At 39.7% G+C, this 13,703-nt stretch overlaps 1 protein-coding gene across 1 annotated transcript in view; it reads right to left on the bottom strand.

Annotated features, from left to right (window-relative positions):
- Nucleotides 1–867: 867 nt before the first annotated feature.
- Nucleotides 868–13,703, bottom strand: part of SLC35F4 (solute carrier family 35, member F4) — a 286,201-nt gene continuing 273,365 nt past the window's right edge. Inside the window, exons 5-8 of the mRNA XM_010847684.1 lie at nucleotides 10,596–10,721; nucleotides 8,302–8,494; nucleotides 5,418–5,507; nucleotides 868–1,109 (exon numbers count right to left, since the gene is read on the bottom strand). Coding sequence (XP_010845986.1) covers nucleotides 868–1,109; nucleotides 5,418–5,507; nucleotides 8,302–8,494; nucleotides 10,596–10,721 — 651 coding nt within the window. The remainder of the gene's footprint in view (nucleotides 1,110–5,417; nucleotides 5,508–8,301; nucleotides 8,495–10,595; nucleotides 10,722–13,703) is intronic.

The following is a 13,703-nucleotide window of genomic DNA, read 5'->3' as shown; positions in this document are numbered from 1 at the left end:
TGAATGAAAAGGTCTCAGTTCCAGGTGAGAAAAAGGTCATGACGAGCCCGTAATTTAATAGAATCTCATTTTTTTTTCTAATAGGAATGAATGTTATCTTTATTTATTTATTTTGAGCTTTTTATTTTGTGTTGGGGTACAGCTGATTAACAATGGGTAGTTTCAGGTGAACAGGGAAGGGACTCAGCCATACACAGACATGTCTCCATTCTCCCCTTCAGGCTTCCCTGGTGGCTCAGAGGGTAAAGAATATGCCTGCAGTGCAGGAGACCTGAGTTCAATCCCTGGGTTGGGAAGATCCCCTGGAGAAGGGAAGGCTACCCACTCCAATGTTCTTGCCTAAAGAAGTCCATGGATAGAGGAACCTGGTAGGCCCCAGTGTATGGGGCTGCAAAAGTTGGACACGACTAAGTGACTAACACATGCACATGGCTCTCCCCCAGCCCCACCTCCCATCCAGGCTGCCACACAACACTGAGCAGATTTCCATGTGCTATGCAATAGATCCCTGTTGGTTATCCCTTTAAATATAGCAGAGTTTGGGATGGTCATGCATATACTGCTATATTGAAAAGAATCTCATATTTTCAGGGAATTCTGTGAATTAGGGTGAAAATCCCTCCCCCCCACCAAAAAAAAGCCAGAAGTAATAGAACTAGGATGAATATGTTTTAATAAAAAATTTATTATGACTATTTACACCAGTTCCTTGATAAGCATATAAATGTAAACTTTTATGTTGGCATTATTTCACACATGATTTATCCAAATGCAGAGTTAATACTGTCATTTGAGTGTACAGGTAGTGAGAAAATTTTATTATATTCACAGAATATACATACACGTGCATTCAAAATGTGTCCCTCCTTAAGCCAGTGGTATGGACACAGTCCCATTGGCCCTGCTTCTGCTTCGCAGGTGGACACTGGAATCAGTGATGTCATCCACGTGCTCCTCACTCTTCTTTTCCTTCAGGCTGTTGATGAATCTCAGGGTAATTTCGTCCCACTCCTCAGGCAACAGCATCAGCAGAAACCCAATGCAGATGATGATGGTAGCAGCCAGGCGGACGACATTGAATATTACCTCCTGCTTCAGGAGATCCACAGCTAGGGGAGCAACAGCAAGTCAGTCAGCCTATGACGGTTTCTAAGCTCCTCTGAAAACAAGTGACCCAAATCAGTGCTACTTCTAGAAGATTTCCAAAAGTCTCTCTCGTTCTCACAAGCTTATCTTTCCTTTTTCTATGTCGTTATTGACATGGCTCTCTACATCTGCTTTCCATTTCTTTTCTCTAAATCATACTCACCCCGCCAGGCAAATACCATCTGATTGAATAGCCTCTGCAATTTTAAAAAATAATTTTATTTTATATTGGAGCACAGTTGATTAACAGTGTTTCAGGTGTACAGTAAGGTGATTTAGTCACACATATCCATGTATCTATTCTTTTTCAAATTCTTGTCCCATTTAGGTTATTACAGAATATTAAGCAGAGTTCCCTGTGCTGTAATAGTCGGTCCTTGTTGATTATCTGTTTTAAATATGGCAGTGTATACATGCAGTTTTATTTCTTAATATCTTTCCTCTGTATTCCTTCATACTTCTCCAGTTTCACTGGCCCACTGAAGATTTTTTAAATGAACCAAGATTATTAATGTCTAGGTCTTTGCAAATGCTAGTCTTTTTAAAATTTTTAGTTGCAGTGAAACTCATGCAAATTAAAATTAACCACTTTCAAGTGAGTTTACTAGCATTTTGTACATTCATTTTGTATAGATTAATGTACCAGCTTCTCCATCTGGTGTAAAACGTTTTCATCATTTCAAAATAAAACCCCATACCCATTAAGCAGTTACTCCCCAGTCTCCTACCCCCACCCCAAAACCTGGAAACCACCAGTCTGCTGTGTGTCTACGGATTTATCTATTCTAGATATTTCTTATAAATTGGAACATACACTATATGACATTTTATGTCTGGTTTCTTTTGATTCACATAATGTTTTTGAGGTTCAGCCACATCGTAGCATGCGTTAGTGCTTCCTTCCTTTTTATGGCTGAATTGTATCCCATTGTATCACAATTTGTGTATTGATTAATCTCTTGATGGACATCTGGGTGTTTCCACATTTGGCTTTTGTGAATAGTGCTGTGGTGAACATCTCATACAGGAATATTTTTGAGTCCTTGTTTTCAGTTTTGGGAGGCATGTATCAGTAGTAGAATCATATACATGCTCTTCTCTTTGTATGAAATGTTCTTTCCTCTTTGTATGCACTTCATCCAGCTAAACCCTCTGTTAAATTCCTCCTTTTATTCTTCTTGCAAGAAGCTTCCTTCAGTGCCCCTCCTGTGTGCTTTCAGAGCATTCAGTAAATATCTTTGTCAAAGTCTTTCTCTCTCTACATTGTAATTACTGAGTTCCTTTTATCTCCCTTCTATATCACATGATCCTGAGGGCAGGGACCATGTCTTACTCAGGATTTATCATCAGTGTTAGCACAGTTGGTAGCATATACTAAGTACTCAGAAATTATTTATTAAATGAATGAATCAATGGATGAATGAATGGAATTCCTTGACAACCCCACTCCTCCCTGATATTTTCCTCTAAATATTTTATAGTCCTTGGAGTCTTTTACACAATTTAGCATTTAATGATAAGTTACTTTGTGGATCTCTAAGTTATTTCATATAGTCAGTCTTGTTTTCCATATTCAGCGTAAGTTGTTTTTTTCTCATAGAAAGTGAAGTCACTCAGTCGTGTCTGACTCTTTGCGACCCCATGGACTGTAGTCTACCAGGCTCCTCCGTCCATGGGATTTTCCAGGCGAGAATACTGGAGTGGGGTGCCATTTCCTTCTCCAGGAGATCTTCCTGACCCAGGGATTGAACCCGGGTCTCCAGCATTGTAGGCAGATGCTTTACTGTCTGAGCCACCAGGGAAGTCCTTTTTTCTCATAGCACTCCTGTTTTTCGGAGTTTAGTTGTTTTAGAATATTGTGTTAGTTTCTGTTGTACAGAAAAGTGAATTAGCTATATGTATACATATATCGCCTCTTCTTCAGCACAGAGCATTAAGTAGAGTTCCCTGTGCTATACAGAAGGTTCTCATTAGTTATCTATTTTATACATAATAGTGTATATGTTTCAGAGAAGGCAATGGCACCCCACTCCAGTACTCTTGCCTGGAAAATCCCATGGACGGAGGAGCCTGGTGGGCTGCAGTCCATGGGATTGCTAAGGGTCAGACACAGCTGAGCGACTTCACTTTCACTTTCCACTTTCATGCATGGAGAAGGAAATGGCAACCCACTCCAGTGTTCTTGCCTGGAGAATCCCAGGGACGGGGGAGCCTGGTGGGCTGCCATCTATGGGGTCGTACAGAGTTGGACACGACTGAAGCGACTTAGCAACACTTAGCAGTGTATGTGTTAATCCCAATCTCCCAATTCATCCCACCCTACTTCCCCCTTTGGTGTACATACATTTGTTCTCTATATTTGTGTGTCTATTTCTGCTTTGCAAATAGATTCATCTGTACCATTTTCCTAGATTCCACATATATGCATATGCATTAATATATGATATTTGTTTTTTTTCTTTCTGACTTCACTCTGTATGACAGTCTCTAGGTCCATTTACATCTCTGCAAACGGCACTATTTCATTCCTTTTTATGGCTGAGTAATATTCCAGTATATGTATGTGCCAAATATTCTTTATCCATTCCTGTCCTGGCGGTTCTATATACCACTGTCATGAACACAGGCATGCATGTATCTTCTGTAATTACAGTTTTCTTTGGCTATATGCCCAGGAGTGGGATTGCTGGGTCACTGTTTTTAGGGCGCCTCCATATTGTTCTCTATAGTGGCTGTGTCAGTCTACATTCCAACCGATAGTGTAGGAGGATTCCCTTTTCTCCACGTCCTCTCCAGGATTTGTTTATAGATTTTTTGATGATGCCCATTCTGACCAGTGTGAGGTGATGCCTCATTTTAGTTTTGATTTGGATTTCTGTAATAATTAGTGATGTTGAGCATCTTTTCATGTGTCTCTTAGCCATCTGTAATGTCTTCTTTGGAGAAATATCTATTTAGGTCTTCTACCCATTTTTTGATCAGGTTGTTTGTTTTTAGGGAATTGAGCCACATGAGCTGTTTATATATCTTGGAGATTAATCCCTTGCCAGTTGCTTCATTGGCAAATATTTTCTCCTATTCTGAGGGTTGTCTTTTCATCTTGTTTATGATTTCTCTTGCTGTGCAAAAGCTTTTAAGTTCAATAAGGTCTATTTATTTTTGTTTTTCTTTTCATTACTTTAGGAGATAGGTCAAAAAAGATCTTGCTGTGATTTATGTCAAAGAGTGTTCTGCCTATGTTTTCCCCTAAGAGTTTTATAGTGTCTAGTCTTACATTTAGGTCTTTGATCCATTTTAAGTTTATTTTTGTATGATGTTAATGAGTGTTCTAATTTCATTCTTTTACATGTAGTTGTCTAGCTTTCCCAGCACCACTTATTGAAGAGACTGTTTTTTCCATTGTATATTCTTGCCTTCTTTGTCATAGATTAGGTGACTGTAGGTGGGTTTATCTCTCAGCTTTCTATTCTGTTCCATTGATCTATACTTCTGTTTTTGTGCCAGTATCATACTGTCTGAATACTGTAGTATTCAGTGAAAGTTTATTATGGGACCAATACTATCTTTTCTCCCCCTACGCCCCAGTCTCTTCTATAATCCTGATCACATAGTAAGTGTTCAATAAACATTTGCTGATTATCCTGGGACAAAGAAAGAGGGCTATCAAAGACTTGGAAACATAGAATTTTAAAATTAGAAGGACTATATAGTCATCCAGATAATTCACTTTCATTATTTGTTCCACTGACAGTTTTCACTAGAAAGATTTTCTTGGAAAAACAGCTTTTCCCCTTGTCCCTGAAGTCAGTCAGATTGCTTTTTTCCTGTCTCTATTCCAGAGGGCCATCTGCTATGTCCCCGGGAGGAGCTTTCACAGCTCCCCATGGGCAGTCTGATGGGGAGCCAACACCCTGTACGTTCCCTACACTTTCATTAGTGACGTTGACATAAGAGTCCTGTGCTGGGATGCCTTTTGTTTCCATAGGACTTCCTCTAAAAATACCACAAAATTAGGTTGTCAGGGAGAGTACATGAAACCCAAATGATACATTTGGTATTTAATTCTAAAAGCACGACCACGTAAAAACAGTGTTTGTAGCTGCAATTTTTAAATCTGCTGCACAGTTATTCTGTTGTCTGCCACCTTCAAGATATTTAAAAACATGTTCCCAGGCAAGGGACACAATTCACAATTACTTGAAGAAATAACTCCGGGTGTAAAACAAACACAAGCAGGGAACTTCCTGTGCACATTTCAGTTTGTACAGTACCTGCATTTCCAGGAACGCTGAGCACTGTCCCGATGGAGATGAGGATTGGGTATGTCAGCACCACACCAACATTCACCAGGATGTTGAAGGCTGTCAAATAGAGGAGGATGGTGGCTCAGGTGGTAAAGAACCTGCCAGCAATGCAGAAGCCCCGGGTTTGATCCCTAGGTCAGGAAGATCCCTTGGAGAAGGGAATGGCAACCCACTCCAGTATTCTTGCCTCAAGAATTTCATGGACAGAGGAACCTGGTGGGCTACAGTCTATTGGGTTGCAAACAGTTGGACATGACTGAGTGACTAACACACACATATAGGATAAAGGGGAACTGAGATGCTGGTCTCTTTCCTTCTTTTAACATAAAAGAATCAATGTCTATGCTAAACATGCCTTCTAAATTATCTGTTCAGTTCAGTTGCTCAGTCGTGTCCGACTCTTTGCGACCCCATGAACCACAGCATGCCAGGCCTCCATGTCCATCACCAACTCCAGTTACCAGACTCATGTCCATCAAGTCAGCGATGCTATCCAACTGTCTCATCCTCTGTCATCCCCTTCTCCTCCTGCCCTCAATCTTTCCCAGCATCAGGGTCTTTTCAAATGAGTAACATTGGTCAATTAATCCTCTAATTTTGGAGATGGATTCATATGTATCATACCTGAAAAAGTCATGTTCCTTGTTCCTCTTCTGCCACACTAGCTGCCTCATTTCTTACCAGTTGGCTCACAAAAGGGGTAGGGAGCCATGCAAAGAGGTGAAATAATGTGTTCACTACACTGCTTGTTAGCACTATAAAGTTGAGCCAGAGGTTGAGAGCTAAGGACTGACTGGGGCTTTCTCCCTTGCTAGTTTGCTGTATCATGCCATGTTCCTGGATAACTAAAAGGTCCTAGTGTTACTGCCTAACAGAAGATCTGTCCAAGGATGGCCTGTGCTGTTTTAGTCCCTCTCTTTTGGGGTGTGCATCACATGAACCAACAGAGGTACATATAATTCACTGAACACCAGGGAGCTTTTCCACATCCTGATTTTATACACAGATAACCTTAAGGCGCCTGATGGCCTGCCGTCTATGGGGTCACACAGAGTCGGACAAGACTGAAGCGACTTAGCAGCAGCAGCAGCAGCAACCTTAAGGCAGGTCCACAGAAAAACCTGAAGGTATAACTTGATATCCTTTAATTTGTATCTTTGGACACTTTAAACTAAATATAAAGTTATTCAAGTAATCACATACCCAACAGTGATCAAAAGTACTTGTTTTCAAAAAGAAAAACATTTATAAATTATATAGCATTATTTTAATAGATTTCAAGCCAATGTTTGTTTTGGGGGTTAGAGAAATATGACAACTATGAAAAATAACAACTATGAAAAGTCCTCAATTCAGGAAAGATCTCTATGGAAATGACCCCAAATCATTTGCCCATTTCTCTATAAAACCAAAGATGGTTCTAGAACCTTTACAGTTAGGACAGTGTTTATTCTTCTACTGCTTTCTGTAATTCTTGCTTTAGTTAAGCTCCAAAATTTAGGTATCTGGAGTTCCTCGTGCTTGTTAGAGACAATGGGTTGGATTTCCACAAGACTTGGGCTTGTTCATCATTTTCATACAATAGCAGTAGCAATCAAGGCCAAAGACCTTTGTAAGTTAATATCAATAACTACTCCTTCTTTCAGACACAGATGCAATGGGAATGGATATTCCAGCATCTCAACTCTCTCCTCAGATGTGGGGAGTCAAATACAACCAGTCCTAATAAATCAGAAATTTAATAAGCATAGCATAGACTCTGCTAAGATCCCCAACTGTCATTCTGTTGGCTGGACTGAGTATTTTAGCAGATTGATAGAAGTATTGGTCTTTGGTTGAGAACTGAGCTTTTCTCACTGAGCTTCATCAAAATGGGTAACTGCTTTTCCTTAGCACTTTCCATAGAACCCTTACAAGCTCTTTTGACAATCTAAGGACAAGAATATATAGTTCAATATGTTATCTGTAGCCCGGGGCCCTGCCTGAGACACATCAGGTAAATGGATGGATCCAATCTGCATGTGGACTAAGGCACTCCCTGAAGACAGGCCAAACCAAAGGCAGGAGCGAGGCCAGGTGAACCTAAGCAAATTAAAACTATAGTTCTAGGTGATCGGGTGGGGGCAGGACAGAGTACTGTCTACTGTTCACCTCTCAGATCTGTTTCCCAGCCTGGCTCTGACTAGATCATCTGATTCCTATGGAGAAGAGAAGGTAGCAAAAAAAAAAAACTTGAGAGCAGAAGCACTGAAGACTATAAAACCCTGGGGTGTGTAACACAGTCAGGAGAGAGGCTGTCTCCTCATTTTGTCTCAGGGCAACCTTAACACAGAGAGAACTCCGTGCACTGGGGATGGGCCAGGTGGGGCAGCCCTTAACCCATGGACATGCCAGTTGGACTGCTCTGACCTAATCAAGCAATAGCCTGCAAAGAACTTTATAACCATTGCTGCTGCTGCTGCTAAGTCGCGTCAGTCGTGTCCGACTCTGTGCAACCCCATAGACGGCAGCCCACCAGGCTTCCTCGTCCCTGGGATTCTCCAAGCAAGAACACTGGAGTGGGTTGCCATTTCCTTCTCCAATGCATGAAAGTGAAAAGTGAAAGTGAAGTCACTCAGTCGTGTCTGACTCTAGCGACGCCATGGACTGCTCCTCCATCCACGGGATTTTCCAGGCAAAAGTACTGGAGTGGGGTGCCATTGCCCAACCTTAGGTGAGTTTGGGAAATAGAAGACAGGGATGTCTATCTTTGATAGGCATCTAAGAAGGGAGGGCTTCTGTTATGACAATTTAACTCTCCAAGGAAAGGACAAGTGACATAGGAAATGGAAGGCAAGACTTGGCCACTCACCCAGCCAGAGCCCTGCCATCCCGCAGAGACAGCCCCATGGCAGAGCTGCAAATGAGGACCAGTGCTCCACCTTGGTGAAATACAGGATGACTGGGGTGAAGGAGATGAAGATTAAATTGAAGAAACCCAACGTGGAGACAAAGTGTGCTGCCTCACCAAAGTTAGCACTTCCAAGAAACATCTTAAACAAAACCTAGAACAGGAAAGGAACTTGTTAGCCACTCGGTCAGGGACTGTTGTTGGATCAGAAAGGCAAGTTCTACATCATGAGCTAACTGGCGCAGAACTTATGCTCTATGTCGTTTTATCCCAGCATTTCCATGACCCTAAATGGGCTGCTGAGCTAAGGAATTCAAATACACTCTAGCCTTTATGTAAAACAGAAATTGTCATAAAATAAATCCCACTTGGTATGCCACAGGGATACTGTACCTGGGAAAAACCCACCGTCAGTTACAGGTATAGGGTAGATGATAAAGAAGAGTGCAGACCAGCCCAGAAACATTTAGGTTTGAGATGCCATTAGTTCTTTCCTTTGAGAATGGGGTTAATTTTATCCTTATTTTGATAATTACTGAAAACTAAATTGGACAGAGAAAACCTGTCGTCATGTTATTGAGAGAAGTAATAGCTTCCCTTGTGGCTCAGCTGGCAAAGAATCTGCCTGCAATGCATGAGACCTGGGTTTGATCCCTGAGTTGGGAAGACCCCTTGGAAAAGGGAAAGACTACCCACTCCAGTATTCTGGCCTGGAGAATTCCATGGACTGTATAGTCCACGGGATTGCAAAGAGTAGTACAGGACTGAGTGACTCTCGCTTTCAATAGTGATGCCTTGGATTTATAAGCACTTTTCTCTCTGAGTTTAAAATATTTTCACAAGGTCTGTATTTATTCTCCAGATTTTAAAGATGTTTTTCTTTTCTGGATTATAAATCTGTGTATAGAGAAAGATGACAAAGACATGTAAATAGCTAACCTAAATCATACATTTAGTTTGGGAGGAGACAGGTCTCTAGTCCATATTTCTTGGTTTCTTAACCCCTCTGCTTCCTTTATTAATCCTCAAACAATGTAGCACAGAATATATCTTTTCTGTGGTGTATATATGATGCTGTGTGTGTCAGCAAATATTACAGCTACCAGAATGAATACATCTGTAATGTGGTCAGGAGAATTCTCTCTATAAAAGAGACATTCCAGGCATACAGCAAATCCAGGTATTTCTTTTACTTTCAACTAAACATATTGTGTTTTCTCTTGGGAGACTTAGAACTTGAGCACGTGCTGGTGGTCTTTGCTCACATTAGACATCTCAGTGGAGTCTCAGCTGGGGGCAAGTTAAACACTAATGGTAACTGAGTGAACACTTGTCAAGCTTGTCAGAGAATCAGTGGCCCAGGAAATGTCAATATGGAAACAGACACAACGTCCTCTGAGCCGCAGAGCTGGTGAATAAGCAGAACAGGAATCTGGGAGGGATGCAGAGGGCATTTTCTGCCTTTCAGAGAAGATTTTCTCCTTGAAACACCATGAGAGGTGAAAGTGGAACAGTCACAACATCCAGAAAGTTGGCTCTGGAAAGCGGCACGTTGGTGAATAACCTTTTAGATCTGCTTTCTTAGTTCTTGCTTCTGAAGTCAGGGGCAGCGACTCTGAATAGAGCTTTCACTGATGACAGGTAGCTCCAGGGGAGAAAGAACTGTGAGGACATAGTTAGACCCAGCGTGTGCATCAGAGAGGGAAAGAGGCTCTTCATCTAGCTAATAACATAGCATGGGGTTAGTATGTAGCAAATAAACTCTCGAGTGATAGTTGGTTTAGGATTTTTAACACCTCATTGTAGTTAAAATAATGACCGAAGGTAGTTAAACATAGAGAAGTCTTTCTCAGCTCCTGCTACAACTGGTTGGCGATTTGGGAGGGGTGGAGTCATGGCCACCAGGGGAGTCCTTGGAGTTGACCAGTCCGAGTTTAAATCTTGTCTCTATCACTTCCTGGTTGGATGATATTGGACAAGTTACCTAATCTTTCAAAGTCTCAGTTTCCTCATCTGCAGAGTGGGAATAAGTACCTATGCCTCATAAAGGTATGTTAACAGGTGAAAATTCTGGCAAGTATACAGCCTGTAGCAAGTACTCAATAATTGGTACTTATTATTATTATTTAAACTATCTTTTTTTTTTTTTTGCTAGCCAAGATTTTCTTTGTCCTTTCTTTATAAAATATTACTTATTACTTTATAAAAATATAAGCTACAAAGATAATAAGCACATAAGAAAGTACACGAAATACCTTATACAGTGCAGATGTTGAGGCTGAGCCCACTGCAAATGCCACTCCTATGATGGAATCGGCATGGAAGTTATCTGCATACGCCATCATCACGATGCCAGTGATTGCCATTATTGCAGCGACTATCTGTCACAAAGAATGCAAAGAAAAAAATGTTTACATTGATGCCTCCATATCCCAGAGCAAGCATTTGAAAAACCCATGGGAGTTGCTACATGCTTCCTCAAACCCAATTACCTCTTGTACATCACTGTTTAAATGTAGGAGGGTCAGTGTTAGAAAGAAATCCATATACTCATGAGACATCCAGGCAGAGAATATAAAAGCTGCTCACATATTCTAATTAAGGACTAGTAATTTTAGTTTAATTTTTAAGCTCCGCTTCCTATAGATTAATACCCATATTGATGAAATAAATTTAATAGGAAGTCACTTCTTAGCATTTTCATCTATACTGTGTTCTTTTCCTTCAAATAATTCAGCACATATCAATCAGCTCCTTGGATCAATGCATGTTTCTGAAGATCTCCACATAATCAGAACTTGATTATGGTGATGTAATATTGATTGAGACATAATAAGAGACAAGTTTTAGGCCAAAGTAAAAAAAGAACTGAGAATAATCTTTCAGAATGATTTATAAGGAGTGAGTTGAGTTTGCATTGTCACTTGCCAATGTCAAGCGGAGGCTACTTCTTCCTTTTGTTTACATGTAAACTAAGCCACAGAAAGATAATTTCATTGAGCTATTCTAAAGCATTAGCTGTATAAAGTGAAATATTAATAATTGATTGAAATCATAATGGTTTACTGTAAATTAATATGATCCTTGATACATTCCAAAGAGAAGTCCACTTCCTTTGTGAAATGCTCATTGACATCTGTTTCTTTCATTATCTCGACCTGCTTTTACTGGAAAACATTTTAAAGATACAGTAAAAAGTAAAGTAACAACTCTGGAATAGGAAACACTATGTTATTTCATTGTGAAATAGTCTCACTGACTTTAAGATCACGATGCAACTTTGTGGGAAATTTAAAAATACTTGCTGATTGATTTTGTTAAGCTTCAGTTCTGAGTATTCCCAAGTAAACTTACCTCTGTAGATAGATTTCTCACATATGTGATTTTTTTCGACCCTTTGAAATATTATTAGTGAATTATTCATTACAATCAAATGTATATCTTTAACATGTAACTTGCTAGAGGGCAGTGTGAAGTATGATAACGATGACATGTATAATTTAGATGCTGTTAAAGCATTTCTTTTGTTAATGACCACCCAAAGCCAGGGCACAGTTGGTATCAGAGCCAGCTCCATACTGAAGCGTCTTTTATGAGAAACAGCAGGAGTACTTGAGAACAGACGCCGACTTGTCAGCAGTGAAAAACTGTCTTCATAAACCGTTATCCGGGAGGCTACATGATGGGGGGTGTTGCTCATGCTGAGTGAGTATTACAGTCTCTAGAGCTATCAGGCATGTGTTCCAGTTAGACTGTGCTTCAGACTGAATGAAACAGAATTTAATACACACACTATGAGGTGCCAAGGACATTTTCCAAACAGGAAGTAATAGACTCATAAATAAACATGGTGGTTACCTAGGCCTGGAAGTTCTGCAAAGGTTATTATTTTCTTTGATTTGGGGATTTATAGTTCAGCTAGGGATTGCAGTCTTTGTTTGGGTAGTCTGATGTCAAAGAAATGAAAAGTTATGTTAGATATGGACAGTTTCTGATTTTTGTGTTTCATGAGTGTTCGTGTGTTCACAGATAGATTTCCCTCAAAATATTGAACTTGTAGGATAAAACATTTGAATTAATATTTGTTTTCTTTCTACCAAGCATCAGTTGTATTGTCTTGGTCAAATAAATAGGTGATATCTTCAAGACAGGGATAATAGAATATAATGTTAATCCTAAAGAACTTTAATGTGATATACTGCTTTGAACTTTAAAATATTAAAATTATTCTATAATATACAATATTCAGGCTTAGGCAATTGTGTATAATACATAATTCTTGATTTAGGGAATTCTGAAAATAAACAATCCCTACAAAAATAGGGGAAAAAAACCAAAAACACTGTGGAAAATGTTGAACAAGGAATACAGTTAGCCACAGGATATGACCCCAACTGGGAACTCTTCCTTTTCTGAGTCAGCCATTAGTAAAAATACATATGCACTATATTTCTGTTATATGTTTTCTCAATATAGGAATTAGACATGGACAAAGGTTACATAACTTAATAGCAATTCAGAATTATAACCATGATGAACCTCTTAAAGATCTCCATTATATTTAATATTCAAGGGCTTATGAAATTATTAGCTCAGACCATTTAAACTGACATATCAATTACACGAGCATCTCTCTGAATTGTGTTCATGGAGAGAAGCATTTTTCACTTCGGGGACCAGACAACACTATTAGTTAAGTTCCAAAAGCATGAAAATTTGATATTTTTGATGTTAGAAAAATTATTCTCTATGGTATGAACAGTTATTTATAGGTTAGTAGGTTATCTGGGGATAAAAGATAATTTAAATTATTTTCCACATTTCTATTTACATTTCACAACTATCTGATAGAACAAGTTCTCTGTGGCCATGTTTCAAAATGTTTTCATTATATTTCTTATCTACATAGTTGAAACTAAGGGAAAGGAACTCAGCTAATCTAGAAAATTCAGGGAAATTTTGGGTGGCAGGCTCATTTGGAGTGGTGGCTTGGATGATCTCGGAGTGGCTCTGTCTCCTACCATGGGTTAACTGTAAGAGTAAATATTCTTGAGATTGCTGGAAAACAGGTGACCTGAGTACAGGTCTGAATCACATGCATTTTCAGAAGTAATCAATCATTAAGGCAGGATTAATTGTCTTCACGATGGTGTGATCACTCATCTAGAGCCAGACATCCTGGAATGTGAAGTCAAGTGGGCCTTAGAAAGCATCACTATGAACAAAGCTAGTGGAGGTGATGAAATTCCAGTTGAGCTATTTCAAATCCTGAAAGATGATGCTGTGAAAGTGCTGCACTCGATATGCCAGCAAATTTGGAAAACTCAGCAGTGGCCACAGGACTGGAAAAGGTCAGTTTCTGT

Source organism: Bison bison, unplaced genomic scaffold (genome assembly GCF_000754665.1).
Source record: "Bison bison bison isolate TAMUID 2011002044 unplaced genomic scaffold, Bison_UMD1.0 scf7180017864254, whole genome shotgun sequence".
Lineage (NCBI taxonomy): Eukaryota > Metazoa > Chordata > Mammalia > Artiodactyla > Bovidae > Bison > Bison bison.
Note: the sequence above shows the minus strand (reverse complement) of the source record. Positions and strands in the feature narration are given on the sequence as shown.